At 37.6% G+C, this 20317-nt stretch overlaps 2 protein-coding genes across 2 annotated transcripts; one reads left to right on the top strand and one right to left on the bottom strand.

The window, feature by feature from the left end:
* Positions 1-4424, bottom strand: LOC129253876 (uncharacterized). The gene is made up of 3 exons (XM_054892669.2): positions 4253-4424; positions 3290-3359; positions 1-1295 (listed from the first exon to the last, which is right to left on the bottom strand). Exons 1-3 carry the CDS (start codon positions 4330-4332, stop codon positions 1092-1094), a joined length of 354 nt encoding a protein of 117 aa, XP_054748644.1. The 5' UTR covers positions 4333-4424; the 3' UTR covers positions 1-1091.
* An 889-nt stretch (positions 4425-5313) lies between these two features.
* LOC129255446 (caspase-6-like) lies at positions 5314-19369 on the top strand. Its single transcript, XM_054893801.2, has 9 exons — positions 5314-5607; positions 8757-9045; positions 9758-9979; positions 10543-10655; positions 12862-13044; positions 13340-13580; positions 15100-15330; positions 16449-16558; positions 17145-19369. Exons 1-9 carry the CDS (start codon positions 5539-5541, stop codon positions 17283-17285), a joined length of 1599 nt encoding a protein of 532 aa, XP_054749776.2. The 5' UTR covers positions 5314-5538; the 3' UTR covers positions 17286-19369.
* Positions 19370-20317: the final 948 nt, after the last annotated feature.

The raw sequence follows: 20317 nt of genomic DNA on the forward strand, positions 1-20317 counted from the left end.
GGGGGGGGGGCAAAACCATCCGCCAAAAAATTTGACAAGCAAAAAAAAAAAAAGGTCTTCAATCACAAATGAAGGATTTCGTACCAGAAAAAAATTTGACAAGCAAAAAAAAAAAAAAGTCTTCAATCACAAATGAAAGATTTCGTACAAAAAAAAAAGATTAAAAAAAAGAGCTTCAAGCTCGTCAGGGGGGGGGGCAATAAAGGTCTTCAAGCTCGTCAGGAGGGGCAAAAAAGGTCTTTCAAGCTCGTCAGGGGGGCAGGGATATGTCCTTTGCATGGGCTGTGGCTCGTCAGGGGGGAAGACTGCCCCCTCTGCCCCCCCCCTCCGTAGGTACGCTAGTGTTTGGGAATGACTGACACAAATATTGTTCTCTTTGAGGGATTTCTTTTTTTAAAGGTTAGAAAGTATGAGTCTAAATTTTTCTATAGGGCCAGACATAGCGTAAAGGGCAAAATTTATTGAGAGCTGCGAGCGAGCAAAAATTTTGACCCTTTTAATACAAAATTTAATTTGGTGATAGATTTCAACATGATATTTTGAAATATAATCACATTTCACCCTTTTTCCCATTCTTTCGTTTCTCCTTCTTTCACGATCGTGAACCGTTTTTTTTTTTTTTTTTTTTTTTTTTGGGGGGGGGGGTCCATGATCTCCATGCTCTGTACACCAGAGCGGATCGGTAGTCTTGAAGACCGAACTTTAAGTATATGTTAGCTTTACAACAAGACTATAGTTATTTCGTAAGGTAAACAATGTCAGCGCGAAGCGCGAGCTGATTTTTTGTTGTTGAAAAATTGACCTGAAAATGAGCAATTTTGAGTGTTTTGCTTTTACTGAATCTGTTCATATCATATTCTGTTTAGCCTTGATTACCCCCTTTAAGTCAAATTTTAACCATATAGGCCCTATTGATTGAACTTTTTAAAGCCTTTGACATAAATGAACTTTCATACCATTCGCTACAATATAGGGGCTAATGCGATATCAGTAAAGGGATTTGGCTCGAAAGATCCACCTATCAACATGATCAAAGAAGCACACTCAATATGACTGATCATTCTCCCCCAGCGTCTCATCGAATCGATAAACTAAGTTGGAAGTAATCCTTTGGCCTGTAACTCTGGTAAAAGCTTCGCGACAGCATGCTCGATTGCTCCATGTCGACTGGAGTAGTGTCTATCTTTCACGCTGATTCCACTGGCTACATCCCATGCTGTTCCGTCATAGACCCATTTAAACTTGTGTACTCTCCCTTCTGCTTTGTAGACAATGGTTCGTCCATGCAGATTAAACTGAAAAACAAAAATGAATCACATAATGTAATCATGGTCATACTATGATTCAGGTTTGAATTAATATTCGTCAACAGGTTCTGAAAAGTGTGTGTGCGTGGCATTAGCGAAGAATAAACGAGCCCGAGATGGCGAAGCGAGCGAGAGAGATAGAAAGAGAGAGCCTGTCCCCCTTCCACGGGAGCAGTAATGAACCCAAAATTTTCAGAGGGGGGGGGGGGATAGTGCATGGAGTAAAATTTCAAAAATTATATTATATTTAGAAAATAATGTAGTTCACTCCTTTTGCTCACTTTTTTTTTAATTTTTCCCCTTGGAAGTGAAACTTTTTGCGACCTAAGCACCCCCATACACCTGTGCACGGTGGGGAGATTTTTTTCTTTCTTAAGTGAAAATAAGTAACTCTGTAAATATTTACATGGTTTAATTTCAAAGTGGGGGTCGACCAGAACGGATTGCCTGAGCCCGAGATTATTATTTACGGTATATATGGAACTTTTTGCAGTTCGCCGGGGCAAATGCGGTGCATATAATTACATAGTCTTTTGTATACTTCAAATTTGCTTCTTTTTTTCTGATTAAATACTTGTGTGGGGGACACGAATAATGGGATCCCCCGGGCCGCTCCGTCTGTAGACGCCCATGGTCACTCTCTACATGACCCGGTACCCTTCCGTGTTCCAACATCTTTCGAAATGCACCCTAAATGGCGAAATCTACATAATCAAATCTGCGACCATGAATTATGTAACACATGAAAAAAAAAGTGCGAACAGAGAGCTCCATGCACTAATAGTGGCGTCAAATGAACAGGGAAATTCACAAAAAAACATGTGATACACGTGTGCAAAGTGTCCTTTCACTCTGAAAAAAAAAATAACATAACAATACACAACCTGAAAGTGGTTCACGAAAACAAGTGATTCATGAATAAATTTCCATATGAACAAACCCCTGAATTTCGTCATCCGCATATCAATCAGTCATGTCAGTGTAAAAAAGCTTCCCACCCAAAGCGGCAATTGCGGGCGAATGGTGCCCTTACACAACATGCCCCTCAAAATTTGGGCGGTCATTCTCATCGGAGAAACACGGCAGAAACTTTTAGTCCCTGAATCAAGCGAAATCCCGGGGGGGGGGGGGGCACTTACATTGACGAGTGGATACCATGCGCGACCAAAAAAACACGTAAAAAGGATGTCTTTTCCAAGATAGGGCATGTTACGTACGTAACGTAATAAGGGTGTCAAAAACACTAAAATAGTGAAAAATTTGTAACTATTTCGCTAAGAAAGCTACGTGTTTAGGGTCAAATTTGTGAGGGTAAAAAGACTAAACAATAAAGGATATGTACTTTTTGCCCCAACAGTCAACACTATCTATACGTGCTAGAGTTCGACTTGCGCGAGGTGTGGGCGGTGGGGCCGTACTAAATCCAACGATGTAGGTAATACAATAAGGGTAAAACCGACGTCCGTGACAAAAACAATCAAAATATCGCTGTACTTGTTTAGGGGTTCATTTCAGGGAATACTTGCCAAGGGTATCGTTTTATTTCCAATACTTGTTAAGAGTAGGGTTTCACACGCCAATACTTGTTAAAGGGTGCATTTTCAGAATATGGAAAATACTTGTTTAGGGTGCTTTTCGAGACCCCATGGTCGCGCATGGTATCTACTCGTCAATGGAAGTGCCCCCCCCCCCCGCCGGGGCGAAATCCAGTAATCATAATTAAACTGAACTTATTTCATATCTTGCGCATTCCAATATCGTATGGGGTAACAAGCCATTGGTGTGTCATTTTAGGTAGTTCTCGCATTTACTACGGGGAAACTATTCCTTAAAAAAAATCAAAATCACAATGGAGATATGGAGATGCAAATATGTCGTTGTCCACAGGGGCCGCGGAAGCGGGGGGGGGGGGCACCTTTCCCCGTAGTAAATGCAAAAATTCCGAATTAGTAATGATTCTAACAACGTTTATTTATTCTTACCTGTCCACTTTCATTGACCAAAGTCTTAATAATCTGAGGAATATCCAACCCAGCCATTATTGGTGTGTTGCTGCGGAGTGAAATAATTCAAAGCAAAAATTACACTATTTTTGGATTCGAAGATTGGATTGTTCTAATATAGTTAATTTTAAATACACAATGTCAGCAACCACATGGGAAAGCTAAGAATCAATTTATTTGTGTTAAGAGCGAGGCTGAATCGAGAGACGTGGATAAAGAGGATCATCAGCTAATGGAGCTATAACGGAACCCCATTAGTTGGCATCTATCAGATTCGATAACCTGGTGACACTAATTCTGAAATGTGTTACAAATTCACCCATATTCTGGTACTACCTGGTAACTTCGCACCCTCCGAAATGGGTAAAAGTTGTTGATATTTCTTGTACTTTCAGATATTTCAATATGAAAATAATACTAAAAATAAACTCAGTCAAGGAGCTTAATTACGTTTTTCGACCAAGTTGATCGCTTCAAGAAAACAAAACAAATTATCAACTTCAATAAAGAGACAAGTTAAAGCATGACCTAAGTATCATGCACACAATACAAATCATGATACATTCAATGTATACTACAAGATATGCTCATTTCTGAATGCCAGGAAAATGAGATTACTAGCGATTGCCACTTACAGTTTAGAAATTGTTTAAGTTACAAGAGTTTACATTTTATACCACAACAGTTTGCAGAGAATAATTTACCTGCTCTAAACTCACTCATGTGTTAGTTGTATTCGTCCTCAAGTTGTCATCATATTCAAATAATTATATGAACTGTATATCTTATATTGCTTCGTCTTCATTATAAGACTGGTTACGATTCAAAATTGCAAATATAAAAAAAAAAAAAGTGCAAATATCCGACAGCTACACAACAAAATGCGTATACGGTCTGACGATGGGGAAACTTTACGATAGATCATAAAAAAAAGATTCTTACCAACAAGTAGACCCAAATGTTTGATGAAAATAAATGCACTCTTCTATCACATGAATTCCTTCAATCTCTGATGAGATCATCTGAATTCCAGAGTATTTATGCCTTTTGACAAGAAGAGTGTGTTGTGAAATATAGGAAAGGAGAAAGAAAAAATCACTACACGTAAATTCCCAAAGAGAATGTTTGGGATTTCAGCCAAATGACGTCATGAAGAATTGGGAATCCCCTGTCCGTGGAAAGGTCAGGTGACGTCATTAGATTTACCATGAAACCATCGTAGCCTACATCCTGGGCTCCTGTTATTCAAAATCGTTCTAAATACAATCAATATTTTCATATTCATTTTTCACAAGACAGTTATAATGCGTAACTATTCATTCATAATTTAGACGAACAATAAACTGCAATGAAACAATGCGCAGGCCTATTTATCAGAATGGGAAAGAATGCAATATAACAGGCCGATCGTGTATAGGGCCAACTCCTGACTATTGCCGTGTATTAAAAGCCTTGGCCATGGTAATAAATTATTTGAACACACACAATCCGTTTGTAAACAAAGGTTTATAGATGGAGCAAATAGTGAGCAGTTTTTCTCTTAGCATAATTCAAGACCAATCAAGACCAATGTTAAATTCTTATTCTGTCAAAATTCGGCTAAACAACAATTTATTCGAAAATGTTAGGCCTACTAACATTCAATATCATCATGATTTTGGGACTACTTCGATCACGATGAATAATACTTAGGGTAAATCGCCTCCCAGCACTTATTATCACAGGACATGATGAATCGTATTCAGGTTTCTTGATAGTTTAATGTTTTTGTGCTGTATCATTACGCCAAGGTTTAGGGTTCTGGTTGTTCTGTTGGGATTTTTTTCTATATGGGACATTGAATTTTCTATTTGGCTGGTATATTTAGCGATAAACCTAACCCTTTAAGATTCAGAAATCTATCAGTCTGGAAAATAGAATATCACTTTCCTTCGTCTGCTCCGTTGGCCTGGGAAACCCCGCTTGGAATACGTCAGGGGGAATTCCCTCTAAATAGCACACGCAGAGCACAGAGCTTATCCATGTCATCACACTCGTGCACATGGAAGATTGACCTCATTAGAGCATAATTGCCTCTGAAAGAATTTCAGTTCAATATCGAGATTCTCTATAAAACAAGCATTTGACATGTAAGAAGAACTGTCAAAAATCAGAGCTTCGTGTCAGCGTATCAGATTAACACTCTACTGCTCCTGTATTCCAAAGAGGTTTTGCTCAAGAGGAACGAGATGTCGTTTTTAAAAGGACTTGGGGACATTATAGATGCATTCGACAAATCAGCAAATGAAGAGTTCGAGGTAAGGGAATAAAGGCTTGAAAATGATTATTCAAAACATGATTCTATACCTGCGTATATGAGTATTAGAAAATAATGTTTTAAAAGAATATAACTTTGGAATTATCGATGAATCATGGAGATGGGAAGACATTGTAGCTTGTAAGAAAGGAAATATATGAAGAGAAATCTACGAGAGAGAGAGAAAGAAAAGAAAAAGAAAGAGAGATGAAGAGGGATGGAGAGAGAAAGAGTGAACAAGAAAGATGTCAGAAAAGTAAAAATGCGAAGTATCTATAGAAAGAGAGAGATAGTATTCTCGACGTATATTAGGAACAGGATGGTTTTCATGAAAGTTAACATGACTTAAAACGGATATACCTCGATATAAATCGGAGCGACAATTAATAAAAGCTCCTTAGTTATACTTTGAAGGGCATGAAATCCCACGCCATCAGAAGTTAAATTGGATAGAAAGAGAAACATCTAACTAGCTTAACGCTGGAAAAAATAATCAAAATCGGATGTAAAATAAGAAAGATTAAAAATTTCAAACTTTCGCTTAAAACAAATTGTTTCCCCCACCCTTTTTCTAACCCTGTTTTTCCACCTTAGCTATATGTGTTTCTTGCCAGTTAAAGTTTAAATGTAAACATTAGTATAAGAAGTTATCTTTTTTTTTATTGATCGCGCAACTTATGGTCGGGTCGGCTGCGGGCGGGTAAAATCTTGATATCAATTTCTGCCGTCACCTCCATAAAGTCAACTTTTCCCGCTTTTCAGCTCATTACTAAACAATCATAATTTTGGGGCAAGCAGGTTCCTAATTGAAAAAGAGGAAGGTATAAAATTCGTATCGTATTAAATAAAAAAAAAGTACAATATTTTTTTATCAAATTCTATTAAACTTCATGTTATTTCCCTGCACATTCATCTCCTGTCCTGTTTTGCGCCCTCAGTTTGAAATTTTGAATGACACTTAAGTTCTTTATAATTCAAAATGAAGCGCTTCAGGATAAGTCCAAGAAATTAGGCATCCTTTTTTTATATAAACTTATATCAACTTTTTGCGCACTATTTTCCTTGTAATGAAGTTAAATAATCTTAGAAAATCAATTGAATGAGAGCCGATGGGGTATTAGAGATATCTGCATTTGATGAAACGTCCGCCCTTTGAAATTTCAGAGTTTTATTGCTCTGCGCGGGGAGGAATATCTTCCTCCCGGCATCTACACTTCTTCTCCTCTGTTTTGCGAGTTAAAGATATGCACTGTCGCTTAATTGTTTGTAATCAAATCTGATCTTTCCAAGGGAAGTATTCAATATATCTTTGAGAATACCCTTTTCTCGGGACCCTTTTCATGGCAAAAAATATTGATAAAACGCTTTAGCTTCCGCGCTTTGCGCGGGGTTATTACACAGTAAAAAAAATCATACAACGCTGTTTACTATATGAACCTTACAGTAATTGTTTAAACAGTTTAAACAAGTGTTCAAATCTTAAGCAACAAAGTTTAATTTTCAATATCTAATCTTCAATAAATTAAACATGATTTTTTAAACGGTTAACAAAATAATGTAAGGATCATATAGTAAACAGCGTTGTATAAAATCTTAAACAGCGTTTTTACTGTGTATCATTTTAATTTCCTCCATTGTATTCCTTTTTTGTGCGTTCACAATCACTTTTGAAAACAAGGTTCAAAATCACAATATAGTAAACTGAATTGGAGCTGATATACGTACTAGAGACAAGAGAGACGGCTCCTTTTCATTTCAATTTATGAAACACCAAAAGCTTCGCGCTTCGCACCCACCCCATAGTGTTGGCACCTCTGGTAGGCACGCTTTGCGTGCATTTACCGCCCCCTCCAAAATGAAATCCTGGCTACGCGGTTTGTTTGCCTATACTACAACCTGGTGATCCCGGTATAAAGCCTATAGTAGTCAAATTCCACTTATTTTCACTTAATAGTTATAACACTATCAGGGGGAGGGGGCGTTTGTTTGCTTTGTGTTTTTTTTTTTACAAAACATTATGCTCAACGCACTGAACGCTGAGAGTTGCGCATGATTTTAACTGTCTTGTGAAAAATAAGCGACATTTTCCAAAATACTTATTTAAATATGATTTTGATGAAATTATTCAGCGTTATGTTGGTGTGGATTCCCTCTTTGAATGTTACATTTATAAATTGATTAAAATGATACTATCATCAAGAACACTGCTCGTGTTATAAGTCTACCCGCATTCCCATTCTGAAATCTTTCCACTGGTTACTATGCATTCTGGTATAGTAACCGAGTAGTGCATGGGCTTATCACTAGCTGGATGTTTTAGAATTCGGAGCGCTTTGATTGGCTGGAGTGGCATCCACGGACAGGCCTATGTCCGTCCTAGATCTACACGGATGGCAATTTTGCCAAAGCCAGCTGCAGATTTTATGTCTGAGTTGAGTTTGCGAAAACTATTATCATTAAACGGTATTCTAATCGGTCAGATGATTTGATACTAAGTTTGAAGCAAATCACGATGTCTGTCATTTTGTTTCGTTATTATGATTTGGTTAAGAAAAAGAGTCTAGCTTTTACCCCGGGGGGGCCACTTCCATTCACGAGTGGATACCATGCGCGACCATGGGGTCTCGAAAAGCACCCTAAACACGTAATTTCCATATTCTGGAAATGCACCCCTTAACAAGTATTGGCGTGTGAAACCCTACCCTTAACAAGTATTGGAAACAAAACGATACTCTTGGCAAATATTCCCTGAAATGAACCCCTAAACAAGTACAGGAATGTTTTATTGTTACGGGTCCTTCGGTCGTCGGCTTTACCTTATTTGGTTTAGTACGACCCCACCTTCTACACCTCGCGCAAATCGGACTCTAAACATGAAGTGTTGGGGCAAAATGGACATCCTTTATAAAACATTTTAATTTTGTTTTATCATTCCCGCAAATTCGACCCTAAACACGTAATTTTCCTAGCGAAATAGACACCCTTTTTTCATTATTTTTGTGTTTTTGACACCCTTATCACGTTACGTACGTAACGTGCCCTATCGTGAAAAGGACATCCTTTTTACGTGTTTTTTTGGTCGCGCATGGTATCCACTCGTCAATGTAAGTGGCCCCCCCGGGGCTTTTACCTATTCCATGCGTCCTGCAGGTAACGAGGGAAGGCCGACCTTTCAAGATACTGGTTGAGGGTCGTTTCCACAAACCCTCTGAGCCATGGGTTTATGATGTTACCGCAACCGACCTGCTAACCAACACATTTCAGAAGATGAAACATTACGACAGGAAAGAAGATGGCGTCAATGAAGCCATCAACTCCGTCATGAACACCTTGAGAGAGAAGGGCGTTACAGGAACGCATGGACAGACAACACTCGTGTTACAGACTTCTCAGCCTGACCCTTTTGTGTACAACCTAACCCGAAGTGAACAGATTAACCGTAAGAATATTATGTTTGACTATATTCACGCCTTTAACATGTAACATGATGTTACCCCCATCCCCTCTATCTCTTTCCCTTTCTCTGCCTCTTCCTTTCCCCAATTCTGCTGCAGCTAGTACCTCAACTCTACACAACTACACCCACACACCTTTATTATAATTATTATTATTGTTGTTGTTGTGATTGTTTTTATTATCATATTGTCATTCATAATAATAATAATAAAAATAATAACAATAAACACAGCATTATTATGCGCCATCTATCTAGTATACTATTCCGAGGCGCAGATGGATGGGGGAAGGAATTACAGATAAAAAGTTTGCTTGTGTTGGTGTATGAACAAATCAAATTAGCATACAATATTCAATAAAAAGAAGACAACTGGATTTTAGAAACTTTTTTAAATGGTTCAAGGGATTTTGCTGATCACATCCTCAGTGGAAGGGCATTCCATAGAGATGGAGCTGAAAAGGCAAAAGCCCTTTTCTCCTAGAGTTAATGTATTATTTGTATTATGTTATTGATTATCATCATTATTTTGACCAAATCATAAAATAAACACATACTAGTAACTGACTTTTACATGGCAAAAACAATGACCTCGTGACCCTATCCATCCATCTCAAATCCATCTAGATTTTCTCCTTTTTACCAAAGTTTTCGTTAATTATCTCCTCCTACCCCTTGTTCCATTTTCTTACATCAGAAGCCCTGATGAAAATGCTGGCTAAGAAGGGTTTCGTATCTGATCCGAACCCAGAGACTCCTTCAGGATCAGGATCCAGATCGCCTCCATCTCCTCCAGTGTATCAGCAGATACCAACATCACCTCCTCAGTCTCTTCAACAAACAAGAGCGACAATTAGCCAACAAGCAATGAATGGCAGTGCTAAATCGTCTCAGAAATTTCCCCTCCCAGATAATCGAGGTAACGTACATAAACAGAGGGGGGGGGGGCAAATTCAATCAAACTGATCGCGAGAGTGTTTTGGGTACGCACCTTAGGTGGATTTTAGTCAAACATAAATTATGTAATAAAGAAAATTAGTTTTGAAAATTTCAAAAGGGTGGGGGTAGCTGTCGATTCTCCCCAGTGTGAGACCATGGATTTAATACTAACACTAACGCCAAAAATAATATCTTAAATTATTCAAATCATCGTTCAATTAGGTCTAGAAAATGTTTGCCATAAAGAGGGGAATGGACGGGTCGGTCGCCCCCCCCCCCCCGGTCATGGATAAACTATTTTTTTGCAGTATTGATCTTGAATATAGTGGTCGGTGTTCAATTGCGCCATTCGCCAGGGGGTCAAATTTGAATAAAAATTCGGCAGGTTTGACCATGCAGGGTCGGTCAGGTTACAGCAAACAAACTTCTCATTCTTTTTTTTTTTGGGGGGGGGGGTACTCATGGAGTCATATGTTTTGCGTTAGAAAAAATTATAGGTATGAAGTTAAACAGTACATGATGGGATTTTTGTCTCCTTTACAGAATCAGCATTATTACAGTATGGTATCCAAAGTATAGACCCTGATGTGGATGGTCTGTATACCTCTGTTATCCCTCCGGCTCAACCTGATCAGACACTACTCGATCCGAGATCGGTAAGTTTACATGAATAGCTTTCAGATCAAAATAATATTATCATCACTGATCATGTAGACATGAGGGTTTAAGATAAGACCCTGACTTGAAATATGTAAAACATCAGAATGAATATCCAGCACACCGAGAAACCCACACAGATGATCGAGATTTCGGAATTTCAAGTAGTCTCCCGAATACGCCCATTCCTGAATACTATATACACAACAAAAAAAGTAAGTCCCCCCCCCCTTGAACAAACATCAATAATTTCCGAACCAATGCGAGTTTTTGATATATTTTTACATGAGCGTGTAGGTAATTTTATAAGCTCACCATCTGAGTAAATGTTATGGACGTATTTTACGTCATGCTTCAGTGAGCACCGTCAGAAGGCAAAAATGTCACTTTTCAAAAGTCACAAGCCAAATATCATGACTTTGATTCCATTTTACTGGAAGTGATTCCACATTCTCATCATGAAAAATAATCAGAAGGCTTGTAAAAGGTACTTTCTAAAAGACGATACAACTTTTTGGCTAAATTTCACGGTTGAATAAACACAAGTCCAAATTTGCCATAATTGGATTTTTTACACATTTTTATCAATAAAAATGATAGAATATGATGACAGTTATTTTTGGGAAGAGTATCTTCAACAATATTCATCGTTTCACGGTTCAATGAACATTTATTGAAAACAAAAAATACGATTTTCAAATATCATAGGCAAGTATTGTTTCATTTTGGTAACTGAAACTGATCCTTTATCAACTTTTTCGTTATGTTCATGACCAATTAACATGTTTCAATGATTCAAAGGCGTTTAATTAAACATTAACGCTTGAATGAACATGTGGAATGTGATTAGCTCTTTTTAACGTTATTGAAAAAATGCAATTTGTAACTATGGATATCTGTCACAAACCTCCTTGCATGGTTCATTTGATTTGATTTTTATGAAAATCCCGATGTTTAATGCATCAGTGAGCACACAATATTCGAAAATTATGCAAATGAGAAGAAAGTTCAAGGCCTTGGCCCCACTCTGGGCCGTATCGAATTGTTATTTTGGTGTGCGCGCCTTTTGGATAGTGTTACTCTGAAGCCGTGTGCGAAGTTTCATGAAATAACAAAAACCGTCCATGAAACAAACCCTTATTTCATATTTGTTAAAATTTTGACTTTCTCTCTCATAGACTTGAATGTGTACATTATGGGTGCATATGTTTAAGAATAAGTAACCCCTTATTCAATATGGTGGAACTTTTTATCAAGGCTGTCTTTAGCAATGTCATTTGGCAGTCATGTTTATCAACCTATGGGCAGAATTCTGTGCAAAAATGAAATCGATTTGTTTATTTATGGATGAGTGAGCACGCATCAAATTGAGAAAATTGGTATTTTTAATGTCACAGACTCATTTTAAAGGGTAATAAGGTGAATATTGGGGGCAAATTCGGTTTCAAATGTGACTTTAATTGCTATTGTTTTTATCATCCATCATTTCTTTCACCACACACTTTCCGAACTTTTAACATTTTCATGGTTGAGCGAGCACATTCGAAAACTTAGGAATGAATACTCTTTTTACTGCATAAATGTATTCTTTTCCTAACAATTTATCATGATCAGTTTAATTTATGGAAAAATCAGGGGTGGATCCAGAATTTAAAAATGGGGGAGCCACCAACATTTTCAAATTTTAATTTTAGGGGCTGAGCCAAAAGTGGGGGGGGGGGGGGCTGACCATGCAAAAAATCACAATCGTAATAATTTTTACATTTTTGCAAATGTTTTAGGAAAAAAGTGGGGGCCCCAAGCCCCCCCCCCCACCCGCTTCTGCGACGCCTGAAATATTGTGCTCACACAACCATGAACATACGATATCAAAATTGTGTGTGGAGTGGCTAAGTGATGGATATAAAACAGCATTAACACCATAAAATTCACCTAACAACAACTTTTGCCCAACTTTGTATTTGCACAATCTGAAAAATGACTCTTGTGACTTTCAAAAATGGTCATTTTTAATTCAATCTTTAATTACTCATGCATGACTCAACTGATCAATCTCATCTTTCCCTAGGATTTGCTTAATGAGTGTAGAAAACCACCTACGAAATATCATATCTCAAAACAATTCCGTTCAAAAGTTACAGCAATTTGATTTAGGGGGGACTTACTTTTTTTGTTGTGTATATATCACCATCTTCTATCCTACAGACATACGTGACATGGGAATCACCAATGAAGGGATTCGTTTATATCTTGAACAACAGTGTTTTTCCTGAGCTACCTGAAAGATCGAGGATGAGAAGAGGTTCAAATGTTGATCTTCAGAACGTCGTCCATGTCTTTACTCAGCTCGGTTATAAACCACTGGTTCATGAGAATCTAAAAAAGCAGGTGAGTAGAAAACACATACCCGTTAATTTCTATAAAGCATTGGCCTCATAAAGAAACATTGTTTCTCATACCAAAATGTTTTACGCCAAGCGTTACTGTTCAGTTGTATGTATTTTAGTCATCTACACTTCGGAAGTTAAACTTTACACAATGGGCGACGGATATAACCCCCCCCCCCTAAAAAAAAGCACGGGTCAATAAATGTTCAGAATTTTTGGAAGCGTTTTATTTTTAACTGTCAAGTAATAAGCTTTAGCCCTATTGCATGCAGTCATAAATTATATTTCTTTTTTAGGAAATTCTTGATAGTCTTGGCGAAACTATCAACCGAATCAACAAAGATGACGCCACACACAGTTCTCTCTGCATGTTCTTCATGAGTCATGGTAACCAGGATGGTATCTCCGGTACGGATGCTACCAGGTACAACCCCTGTATCGTCACCAGATTCGAGATCAAGAAAAAACTTTCTGGTCGAAAGTGCAAAGCCCTTGTAGGAAAGCCGAAACTGATCTTCTTCCAGGCGTGCAGAGGAAGTAGGTTTCAAGAATGTTAGAATAAGCTTTTATTACTTCATTTTCTATAGTTTATTTATGCATGACTTGATGACATGGTGTCAACTGGCCTGAGTTATCCAATTCGAATGAAGAAGTTAAAACTGATATCGGCTATACTACAACAAAAATGACGTGTAATAAGTTTTGGTCATCATTAATGTGACCTTAAGTAGATCAAATGGTATTTTGAATCAAGGTTGAAATCATCATTCCTCTGCTCTTTGTTTCGAATGATCTATATCCACTAGTAGATATACAGTGCGTCCCACAAAAAAACGAAACCGAGATTTAGCGATGATTTATCATAACTTAATCATGAACACAATAGACAAATGACCTACCAATGTAAAGCTTAGAATCTCCTCTTTCATCTGAACTTATTTAGATTATTCCTCATTCACGCATGAGTGAGCAAAAACAATTTGAAAAAAGGATACAAAAAAATCATTTGGCGGGGGTATCTGAATTTCAAAAAGAAAATCACATGCCTAAAAGTTCAATATCTGCTCTTTTATTTGATACCTTAATCACAGAAAACGGTCAAGAAGTAAAAAAGTTCTGTTCCCTCGAAACAATGCTTGTATTTCCATAATTTCATTAAATAAACGTGTTTTCACCGGTTTCCCACAGAAGCTATCGCACGGTTAACTAAATACTTAATGCATGGCTGATCGTCAACAAAACGGAGTGTCGAGTGAGTATGAACTCTATCCTGTAAAACCCCTTCATTTTATGAAATTATTGAAATTTAAGCCTTATTTCAAATAACCAAAACTTTGTTATTTCTTGACCATTTTCTAAAAATGAGGTATCAAATTAAGGAGCAGATATTGAACTTTTTAAAAATGTGGTTTGCTTTTTGAAACCCAGATACAGCCCGCCAAGTGACTTTTTGATATCCCCTCTTCAAATTGTTTTTGATCACTCATGCGTGAAAGAGAAATAATCTAAGTAATGAAAGAGGAGATTCTAAGCTTTACAATGGTAGGTCATTTGTCTATTGTATTTGTGATTATGTTATGCTAAATCATCAATAAATCTCGGTTTCGTTGTTTGTGGGACGCACTGATTGATCAAGGTATCCATTTATTGTGGGGGGATCGCAATCACGTAAACGAAAACAAGGCAGGGGCCCATTTCATAAAGCTGTTCGTAAGTTACGAATGACTTTACGCACGACTGGTGATCCTTTCTTGTGCTACATGTAAATGATATCCCTATGTAACTGATTTAGCACCAAAGAACAGGTTTCAGTCATACTTAAAGTTGTGCGTAACTTTACGAACAGCTTTATGAAACACCACCCTGGTGACAATCTTTTTGCGATTATTTTTTTTTCTTTTTTAATCTGGCGTTTGACTTCGGGTTTGAATAAGATTGACCGTGCCCCTCGCCATCACCAATCAGCGATTTTGTCAGGGTTAAGGAAATATTTGTCCTAGAATAAACTCAGATAATAATAAATTATGAATACTTCTTTGCATGTCTCTGAATCTAGCTACGTTTACTCGTAATGCTGATGAGCTTGACGCCATTCCAGCACCAAGGGCGTCTTTTGAAGTAGACTACGTACCATCGGAGAGCAATGAACATGATGCAGAACCTTTGGAGGTAGACTTCATTGAAATGGATTCAGTTAACACTGATGACAGCAATGACTTAGATGTTGATGGTGGAGGAGAGCTACCTGATAACTCAGATATCTTTGTAGCAAATGCAACATCAAACGGTATGGCTTCAGTGCTCATTAAATCAAATAAAGTTAGTTGATCACCATCCCCAAAGGCTTCGTTAATATCTGACATTGTCATGCAGTTTACTTTTAAGGTTTGCTGTATGGGTTCCCCTCGTCTCAAATCGGGCGTCTTCAGCGAGAACATAACACAATTTATAGTCAATCCAGATTTTAAAGGATTGGCTTCCAGTTCGCCAAAAATATCTTTCAAGATTTTTAAAATTGTATTCGAGGTACTAATTGGCCAAGCTCCACGCTATATTTCTGATCTTTTACAAAGCAAAGTTTACAGACTGACACACCCACAACCTGCGCCGTTCTAAGATAATTTACTCCTTTATAAGCATACTTTGAGAGATCGTGCGTTTACTGCAGTAAATTTCAATTGCATGTGACTCGAGCCACAGGGTATAGTAATACGTTAATTTTTAGGGGCCAAAATTAATGCACAATCCATGATTCCTTATTTTCATGAGTCATATTGATCTCAGAGTGTCATATCATTGATCCATGCCGTGTAGGAGCAAAGTCCAATTGTATAGTTACAACATTACAGTACGCAAAAAAAAAATCCGCGGGACAGGACGCGTAAACATTTTCGAAGTAACCCTTAAGCGAGGGAGCGATTTCATGCACACTTTTGGTGAATTGAAATAAAAAGAATAATAATAAGTTGGCATGAGTCACAATGTTTCACGAATGCTGTCAAATTCACATACGGTTTCAAATTCCCATCCCCCCAAAAACCATGATTCAATATCATTTTCAAACTCGATACTTCCACTTAAGTTTAATTCCGATAACTAGATAACTCTTTTAGGATTTGGTCTACTCCTTCCGTTTTATATGCAATGTGGATTTCAACATAAACTAAGTAATGGGTTTATTTTTTATGACGATTACCGCCACTCGTTGAGTTGTAATTTCCCTCTATTGTAAAGGAAGTTGGTTAGACCATGGTTAACCTCGATCTGTGACGATGACTCTGGTTTTCCCCATTGAAATTCCCCCTATACTTTAATCTCAATACTTGGAAACTATTAATTGTGTTACTTCTGTTGGTTTTTTCTGATTGTTAAAGATGCCCCTGATTTTTCTCTTTTCTTTTCTAGGTTATTATTCGATAAGAATGAGCAGAGATGGGTCATGGTTTATTCAAGCCATTTCAGAGATCTTTCTTGCGCATGCGCACCAAGGTGAACTTAATGAGTTGATGAGAAAGGTAAGACGTATTATTGGAATGATTTGTAAATTGTTTCCGCTTGTCTCTATTGTATTAAAATAATATTGCACTCCCCCGGCCTTCCCATGATCCAAACCGATCCAACGTAGCCTCTTGTCGAGGCCCTGTCGGCTGCTTCCCGAGCGAAGCGAGGGATATAGCGAAGCAGAGCGCCGCGCCAGGCCTAATTCGCTTCGCGAATTAGGAAATCCCTCGCTTCGCTCGGGAAGCAGCCGCCATGGCCTCGACAAGAGGCTAATCCAAACCATGCCGTGCTTATACAGGTCTGTAAAAGATCAGCATAATTATCCTATTAAAAAAATGACTCAAGGTAGGTCCTATATCACTTTTTCTTAACTGTTTAATGATACGAATTTGAAAGGACCAATATCATTTGCAAAATAAGAATGAATATGGTGCCGGCGTCAATTGATCTCGTTTCTTATAAATATACTACAGTAACTACACTCAGATTCCAACTGAAAAAGTTTTAACTCGAATGAAGATTTATTTCATTGCCATTTACCATACATAGGTCTAATAAGCAATCTGAGAAGTATCATCGTTTTGTATTTGATTTATATAGGTGACGTGCCTTGTGACGGAGAGTTATCGGATAAATCATTTTGAAGAAGCGACTAAACGAAGCTTTGAGGTTCGTCAAACTCCAGCTTACGAAAGTCAAGGGATGAGAAGAAAATTTTACTTTCTACCCAAATATCCATGAAAATAATGCGATATAAGTTCAGTTCTGTATAAACGTAGTGTTTATTGAGTGGAAACACACACTTTCGCTAATCAGATTACGTTTCTGCCTTGAAATAGCAGTGTGTTTTGTGGCAATTGAGTTGAGGTAAACCTTCTTGAATGTGTTTCTAATTTATAATGTACATTATTATATTTAGGCTTTATCTTCTCCATTCTACGAGCGAGCTGTTTGTATATACATGTATATCAAAAGGAACTGTTGCTGGCCGGGCTAGCGCCATGAGCGTCTCTTGAAGGTGTGTGCGCTCAAATAAGTTATCACAATTACATATATTTTTTAAAAGATACTGAGCAGTTTTTGTAGTCATGAAAAATATGTGTTACTAACCAAGGGATTTACTCGAGCGCGAAGTGCGAGCAGTCAGAAATTTTCAATATACTGACCTGAAAATGAGCAAAGTGCGAGCTGAAAATTTTTGATATTCCGACCTGAAAACTAGACATTCTTAAAAGCACTTTTTGTAATCATGATCTGGGGGCCGTTTCATAAAGCTGTTAAGAGCGACTTTAAGAACAACTGGTGAATCTTTCTTAGGCGCTAAATAATCACCAATGAACATATATGGCGACTATCATTTACCACATTTACCACAAGAAAGGATCACTAGTCGTTCTTAAAGTCTCTCTTAACTTACGAACAGCTTTATTAAACCGCCCCGGGGATGGATATCTTGCTCAATCATTGATGTAAGGGGAAGCACGAGCCAAAAAATGTCTAATTTTCCTACCTGAAATGTGTTACTTCACAAAAGGTATTTCATTTTGGAAAAAAAGGACAGATGTTAATTTGTAGAAAGGGAATTTTTCATACTGATAAAAGGATTTTTCACACGGGATTTTTTTAAAGGGGGGAGGGGTGCATGCCCCCTGTCCCCGGTTCCGTCGCCTCTCTGGTATAGTAGTAGTAGTAGGTCAGTATGACAGTATCGTTAATGTTATTATACATCATTCAACAATATATCCTGAATTTTTTTTTTTTTTTCCTTCAGTCGCTCGTAATATCGGCCCTACTTTTATTTATTGTGAAAACTTATATTCATCTATGTACATATGGTATTATATGAAGATTTGCCCACAGCATGAGCTGTATTGTACATACCTTTTACAGAAAAAAAAACACGAAAGCATAATTACAGCAATACCTAGTGAGAAATAATATAAAAATATCATCCCGAAGAGATATAAAACCAGTGATATATTATTAGGGCAATGTGAATTAAATTCACGATACCATCAGCAAAATGTTTTAAATAATTATGTTGACTATACTATTCTGGAGTTTTCAACATATGCTTAACATTTTGGGAAGGGAAGGGATTGTGATTTTTTTTAAACAAGTGCACACCTAGTTACCAATAATGCATATAGCATGTCCATTTATTTGAAAGCAGGATAAAAGACCACTCGGCCATGATAAATGAATGGTGATATAAAATTATGACTTTCAGAGTATATGTATCGGTACATGTATAGTGGATGCCGAATTTTAAACAAGAGACGTGTTAAAAGCATGTGCCTGTGCTCAGGGTCCTAGGAAAGACTTTTAGACTGGGGGTGTTGATGTCAATTTCAATTTGAAAAGCTCCCCCCCCCAAAAAAAAAAAAAAAAAAAAAAAAGAGGGTTTTCACAACAAAATGGGAAAAAAATTGGTCCAGAAAAGTTTGAAAAACAAATAAAAAAAGGGGTCCATACAATGTTAACGTCGTTTTCCTTACATTTTTCCATTTTTAAACATCTACCCAAATTCCTGGGTGTGCTGCCTATGTAGAATAATACATGCAGCATCTCCGCTCCCAGGGCCATGCCTGTGCTACACTTATTTTCATTTAATTGAATAAGCAAAACTCATGACGAAACTGCTGTCCTTTCAGCTGTTCATTGTCATTTGACGGTCATAAATTTACATTACATTTACTGTGTTCTTGAATCCGTTGTTCGTCGCAGAGTGGAAACTCCCTAATACCCTACAGTGACCGCAGAATGGTTTAGAAAGTGGGGGGGGGGGGCAGTGGCATACATATGAGGGGCGAAGCTTGCCCCCCAAAAACAAAAACAAAAAATCGTAACCAAGAGGAAAAAGAGGAAAGGAAAGAAAGAGGGGTGATGACAACAATTTTTCTGGATGTTTTGTCAAAAGCTATCAAAAATATAATAAAAATCTCGAAATTTTTGGCCGCTCTCTCGCAACTTTTTATAAATTTAAATTTTGTCCGATACGCCATATCTAGCCCCCTCAAATTTTTTGGCTCATTGTGCGACTGGTTGGGGTGACCATGTAAAATTGTTCTTATTAGCCACAGACTACCAAACCCCACCCCCCCCCCCCCCCCCCCCGGTTTCGCGACCCCGACTTGATCTGTCTTAGGGCATTCCTCCTTCGCAAGAACTTTGATTAAAAAAAAATGGATTGTGTAATTATTGTGCATCATGATGCGTTTCCCTTGTATTATATCTTTGTTATGATTAATGTAATGGATTCATCTCAGTTTATATGTATGCAAAATCTGTCATAATGGAATAATTCTAAGTTCTAGTGTTATAAATAGCACGAAGGAAATAAGTCACTTTCAAAAATATGCTGCGTTTTGTAGAAATGTTCATTCTTTAAACAGAGCTGTAACTGCATCCCCCACAATATTGATCGTTATTTGTGTGTGTCTTCTTATTAATAATGATGAGGTTTAACAATATTTGGGAGGGAGTAATTGTGGTATCCACCTCCTACATACCCCTTTTGAACTCATATATACATGTAACAAGAAGAATATGACTTGTGGGGCATTGCAAGGAACTTAAGATCGGTTTTAAATTTAGCACAAGTCCCTCAAGTCAACTTATACATTGCAAGAAAGTTCAACTACAGATTTTCATATAATCAAAGGAAATATGCTTGAGTTGGGGATTTATGCTTATTTCAGAATTGAACAAAATTTCCTTCTAATGCCTGCGTAATGTTGCTGGGTTGATAAGGTCCTGTATGTTAGTTGGAT

Source organism: Lytechinus pictus, chromosome 1, assembly GCF_037042905.1.
Source record: "Lytechinus pictus isolate F3 Inbred chromosome 1, Lp3.0, whole genome shotgun sequence".
In the NCBI taxonomy this organism is placed as follows: Eukaryota; Metazoa; Echinodermata; class Echinoidea; order Temnopleuroida; family Toxopneustidae; genus Lytechinus; species Lytechinus pictus.

Excerpts from the sequence above, each read along its gene's own strand:
- LOC129253876 (XM_054892669.2), bottom strand. The coding sequence starts at position 4,332 with ATGATCTCATCAGAGATTGAAGGAATTCATGTGATAGAAGAGTGCATT. Across the intron at positions 3,360-4,252 it reads ACATTTGGGTCTACTTGTTG|CAACACACCAATAATGGCTG; the intron begins GTAAGAATCTTT and ends TTCACTCCGCAG. Across the intron at positions 1,296-3,289 it reads TGGTCAATGAAAGTGGACAG|TTTAATCTGCATGGACGAAC; the intron begins GTAAGAATAAAT and ends TTTGTTTTTCAG.
- LOC129255446 (XM_054893801.2), top strand. The coding sequence starts at position 5,539 with ATGTCGTTTTTAAAAGGACTTGGGGACATTATAGATGCATTCGACAAA. Across the intron at positions 5,608-8,756 it reads CAGCAAATGAAGAGTTCGAG|GTAACGAGGGAAGGCCGACC; the intron begins GTAAGGGAATAA and ends TGCGTCCTGCAG. Across the intron at positions 13,045-13,339 it reads ATGAGAATCTAAAAAAGCAG|GAAATTCTTGATAGTCTTGG; the intron begins GTGAGTAGAAAA and ends TTTCTTTTTTAG.